Source organism: Halyomorpha halys, unplaced genomic scaffold, assembly GCF_000696795.3.
Source record: "Halyomorpha halys isolate HHAL.00 unplaced genomic scaffold, Hhal_1.1 Scaffold262.1, whole genome shotgun sequence".
NCBI lineage: Eukaryota > Metazoa > Arthropoda > Insecta > Hemiptera > Pentatomidae > Halyomorpha > Halyomorpha halys.
Window position 1 is genome coordinate 434,641 of NW_027109480.1, and position 6,070 is coordinate 440,710.

Here is a 6,070-nt window from a genome sequence, read left to right on the forward strand (position 1 = left end):
TGAATTAAGATTGTCCCTGAAGATGGCCGAATTGGCCGAAACGTTGGACGTGTAAAAACAATAAAAGTTTTGAGACTATAATTTGGATAATGTTTTGAATTATTTAGTAAAAAATTGCCAGTCTCAAGAAAGAATTTTATGATTATAAATAAATAAACTATTATTTTAATAATAATCATGCTACAGAATAGATAAATATTCATTCATATTACCTTTCAATGTTTTAGTTTTGGTATCTGAAACATGACAGACTTAAAAAATAAGTATAATGTTTGTCATGAAAAATAAAAAAGGCAGATATTTAAATGAAATGAAAAGAAAAATGATTTCATTCTTGAGCAAAAACCGTTTAAGATAAAAAAAAAAATGGATGTAAAGTTGTGCTTATTGTTTACCAAACAACACAAATTGTGCATAAATAATTAAATAGTTAATATTTACATGTATATTTTATATTATTGAAATTTGAGAAGGTACAGGTACAATAATTGTTTGAAGAATAAATAGTTAGGTAGCAGTTCTATGTAAGGTAGAGATTGAGGTAAGGATTCTAGAATTTATAGAACTAGTCAAGGATAATTACAAATTGTCAGTAATATTGAGAATTATAATTATTCCATGACAGGTGTTAATAGCAAGTACCCCCGAGGTTTTAAACAGAGTTATAAAATTGAATAGAAATGTAATTGAGAAAAGAATTTTAAGAAAGGGGATCTAAAAAGAGTTTTGGAATCAATGAGGATATGTTTATAAGCAGAAGATTATTGGGGGTGCAGTCACCCAGTGTAGAACACAAATAAGTAAAAACTTATTAATTAGTGGTAACGCTTCTGCCAGGATTTCTAGACTTCTTCAGGGCTTAGAACAAAAAACAAGATAACAACCAATGAATAAAAGGATATATAGAATGATTTGAAAATAAGAAAATAGCTTACATTAGGGATATATAAATAATGTTGACAGACGTGAATAGTTTAAGTATTATAAGAAGATAGAGGTTATATGAAAAGGGCAATATTAAAATTAAGTATTAGGAAAGAATAGATAATAAAATACATAAGAAAATCTAGTTAGTGAAGATATATACAAAATGAAAATTATTAACAATAAAGTAATGAAAGTAGTGGGAAATAAAAAGTATATAGAGATAATTAAATATGAAAGTAAAATAACAGGGTCAAGGAAATACAAATATTAAGTAATATAATTCAAAGAGATAAGTTATATAGTGCCAAAGAAACAAAGAAATGTTAATATTTTAATTTTATAGTAATAATTTAAGTTAAAGTTATGGAAAAAAAATATATGTTATTAATGAAATATCACTCCCTTCCTTTCCTCGAACTTACTCAGGCAGACTTTTGAACTACCACTCCCAGCATCCTTACCATCAAAAGTATCTAAGAACCTCATCCACCATTGTCTTTCCCTCTCTGATTCCCATTTCCATGAAACTAATATACACAGCATTAAACAAATACCTTCCTCCCCCTCCATATCATTCATAAACTTATAAACAATACAATATTCGTCTCACCACTTCATCCAGTTCTTCACAACCTCTTTATATCTCCTTATACAGATCACTGGCATATATCCCTTCTCTTTCAAATAACATCCAAATTTTTTATTGTTTTCAGACCTCTTAACAAACTATCTAATATTGACTCGCATCGTATGGATCCAAACCCTCTTTTACAACGACATGTAGTATACGGCATCCCTTGCTCCACTCCCAATTGTAATTCTGCTTACATTGGTGAAACCAAAAGCCTTTTAAAAGACTGCATCACACAACACAAATATTCTGTCTCCTCACATAATTATTCTGCCCCAAAACTTTCAGAAAATTCTTTATCTTTAAACCATTCCTTTGATTTTGATAAAATTTCTATACTTGGCGCAGTCCGAAATCACAACAGCTGGGAAAGCTTTTATATCCAACAAGAACCTTCTTCAATCAATTTAAAATTTAAAAACCCGATAAACAGACCTTATTGTTAACATGTTCCCAAATACACAATTTATTAAAACAGTATTAATGTTAATTTTTTTTTCCTACATATTTTATGTTCTTTTATATTTTTCAAATTATTTGTTGTAACCTTTCATGTTTCATTTATTACTTTTACCCTTCCAAGTAACTAGTAATGTATTCTTAACTTTCCGGTAACTTCATCATCTCTTCCAATGTACTTTTTTAACTCAAAATGCCACTGCACCTGGATTCTCCACCACTTCCAAGCAGGTTCATTGATTAAGTTTTATTCTCTTATTTTCTCATCTTACTTTTACCCCCTCCTCCTCCTCTATTATTTTCTTATTTTTACTTACCCACGTTATATTCACCACATATTATTATTTTCATACTTAACTAATTACTGCTTTTTGTCTTACTTAACTTAATATTTTGTTACTTGTTTCTAGTATTTCACTTACATATATTTTCTTTCTCTTTTTTTTTCCCAAAACTTTAACTTAAATTATTATTATTAAATTACACTTTTTTCATTACTTTATTTTTAATAATTTTCATTTTGTACATATCATTACTAACAAGGTTTTCATATGTATTTTATTATCTGTTCTTTCCTACTACTCAATTTTAACAATGCCTTTCTCATAGTTTCTATCTTCTTATAATACTTGAACTATTAATGTCTGTTAACACTATTTATGTATCTATAAGAATTATGTATACCCTCTTACAATATATTTTATTATTTTCTAATTATTCTATAAATCTTTTTATTGATTGGTTGTTATCTTGTTTTTTGTTTTTAGCCCTGAATGAAGGCTATAAATTCTGGCTGAAACCTTGGCACTAATAAATAAATTTTTACTTATTTGTGTTCTACACTTACCGCACCCCAACCATCTTCTTGTGTATATTATCCATGGTCAACAATTTTCTCATTATTATGAGGATACCTTAAGTTTTTCCTGGATTGATCTCAATTTTATGTTTTTAATTTCATCCTAAGCCTTTTGAGATGCCTCAATCAGGTCAACTGGACGGAATGAAAAATAAATTAAGGTCCTTTGCACACAAAGATGGTATTGTGAGTGAAGGATAACATCAAGTAAATTATTAATATAAATAGAAAAAAAAAGTTGGTGGGATAGGTGAAGAACACCATATAAGAGGGAGAGAGGAAAAGAAGAGGGAAGTCTATGAGGACTAAAATAAATTTTTAGTCCAATTGGAAACATTCTAGATGATTGTATCTGATCAGCTATCCAAAGAATAATAGTTTAAAAGGAATAATTTACTTTTCTATTGCATTTTATCACACATAAGTCATCCTATTGTACATTAAAACATTTTTTTTTATAATGAATTAAGGTACTAAGGGTGCAGGATCCAATGGAAGTATAGCCACTGAAAGATTATCTTATTCTTTACCTGGTAGTCCTGCAGATAGAAGGCCAAATTTTCCTGAAGTAATTGGTTCTGCTGAAAGCCTTGTTGGAAGGGTGAGTTGATAATACTTTAAATTCATTAAATTTATTATTGATATTTATCATTATAATTTATTTTTCATTTTCACTGAATTATTCATATTTCCAAAGTTTATTACTATAAAAATAATTTTCCCTCCTAGACTCGTACTGTTTTGAAAAAAAAACTATTTAATCTTTCTTATGATTTCTATAATTTTTTTGAATAAAAAAAAGTACAATAATTAATTTAACTTTTTTAAACTAAAACTTTCTTTATATAACCTATTTGGATGTACAGATTAAAGCCTTGGGTCTCCACAAAATAATCGAATCCCTTCCGAAGGCACCCTCTTAAAATCTAAAAATTGTCAAAACTTCCTTAATAATCCTTATTATGTAAAAAATAAAATCATCAATAAAGTCCTTAATATTTCATTTATTGTAAATTTGGTCCATAATAGATATACCTTCTTTAATTACAAAATCCAGACCCGCATAAGCCCAGTAGTTCGTATTTTGTCATCATAAATTACTCCCAATAATTTCTCCACGATGTGTAAAAAGAAGACGTCTATGTGATCCTCTAATGTAGAATAGTCATTACGATTTGTGAAATCATCAATGTGAAACTTGTCATTTGGAAACACTATTGCTGTTTAGACAAATTTATCGTCAAATCTTAGTACATTCACTGTAAATTTTGTTTACCCGGAAGTTTTATAAATCCCAGTAGTTCACCATTTATAGAATTTAGTACTTTTTCCTAATTATAAGGACAAGATAGGAGAATACAAGAAATATTTTATGGGCAAAGTTCAAGAATTCCAGTATTTCTATGCTAATTTATGTTGTATTTATTTTTTATATCAATATCTATATTGTCATTGTATTTTATTATGTTTTACTGGTGACTTGGCTGGAATCAGTTTTTTTTTCTGAAAGGAAGTGGAATAAATAAATGTGTTTGTTATTTTTTAAAATCATCATATTAGAAATAAAAACTATTATAACCATAGTTTAACATTAAAATTAGTCGTTCAAACTGTCTTTATGTTTCTGGATTGTTTGTGTCTTTATGAAATGATTTATCTATTTTGGAGCTGATTTCACCTAAAATAATTTATTAGACATTGGTGCAATAGCTCAAAATAGTCCAGATAGAACTTCTTAGATAGCCTCATTTTTTAATAATTGTTGCCAGTTAATGAAAATTTGTCCAATACTATTAATCTCTAACTCTGTTAATTTTAATTAATTTTTTTTTTGTTTTTGTAGGTTTTAGCTGAGCAAGGTCTGGGGAAATACTGTGATCCTGAATTTGTGAGATGTGCATCTCGGGAAATGCAGGAAGCCTTGGATATGACTCAAGAAGAAATGGACAGAGCTGCACACAGGATCCTCTTGCAAGAGCGCCAAGGTCGACCTTTGTCTTTCCAAAACACAGACAAAAACCAAACTACACCGAAAATATAGCAGAGTATTGCTATACTTTATATTCAAGTGCCTAAAGTACTTTTGGTCCAATTTTAATACGTTTTATACCATTATAGTGCAGGGTATCTTCCTATTTATTTCTGCACTGAAATGTCAAACATTCAGTGGATTGTTTCTTCAGAATTGAAAAGGTTGTGTTTCATAAGATCTGCGTCCAATATAAACGTGTATTGGTAAATTATAAATAGCTGTTTTTAAAATTCATGTGAATAAACTCCATTTTGAATATGACATTTGTACTTAATATATTAACAAAAAAAAAAAGTATAATGTGATACATATCTTATTTTATAAATTGTTTTAATACATTTTCAACTATCAATTTTTTAAAAATGAATTATGTAAATTTGTTAATATATAAGAAATATCTTAATTGTGTTAAGTTTATGTTATATATACCATTCAAGACTTTGTACATTGAAAATAAATTTGTATTAAAGAAAATAAGTGCATTTGAAAAATTAGAATATGTATGGTTGGGAATGCTCACAACTGTGTTATTGTTAATTTAGCAAACGCCTAGAGGAATTGTTCATTTCTTACAAGTGTTCATTAAAGAAGGAAAGAAATCTAAAAGATTTTGATATTGTTAGCTCAATACTACCAAGACTAGTAAAATGTAAACTATAAATCAACTATATATTAATAATCCAAATCAAAATCATATAGAGATATTATAGTTACATCTTTACTTGAAATGGTATGAATGATTGTGTCTTTTAATATAGAAGAGGTATTTTACAACTTCATAATGAGCTTGTATAATTGTTACTGTTATAAATTTTGTATTTCAATGTAAGAATGGTTTTGTAATAAGTGAATGTAGTAGAGAAAATGGGTTACTATATTGAATATATATTTATTGTATATATTTTGTATAAATATATTATCATTGGCAATGAAAATTCATAAAATTTTAAATATACCTCAAGTATGTGTGATATACTTTTATAATGTTACTGTATAAAAACTGAAGTTTTTAATCATTTATACTGTTGATATTTATTAAAACATATGTAAAAATATACAAAAATTGAACATATTTTCTTACAATAATAATATTGCAGAACACTTAGCAAAAAAATAATACTATATTAAAATAAAAAGTTTTAAAAAAGAAGTACCAAGCACT

At 27.4% G+C, this 6,070-nt stretch overlaps 1 protein-coding gene across 1 annotated transcript in view; it reads left to right on the forward strand.

Moving 5' to 3' along the window:
* Ca-alpha1D (Ca[2+]-channel protein alpha[[1]] subunit D) overlaps positions 1-5,869 on the forward strand; it is a gene marked incomplete in the record, with an annotated part of 380,374 nt that extends 374,505 nt beyond the window's left edge. Inside the window, 2 exon segments of the mRNA XM_067047658.1 lie at positions 3,347-3,477; positions 4,720-5,869. Of these exon segments, the coding sequence (XP_066903759.1) occupies positions 3,347-3,477; positions 4,720-4,917 (329 nt within the window).
* Between the last annotated feature and the right edge of the window lie 201 nt (positions 5,870-6,070).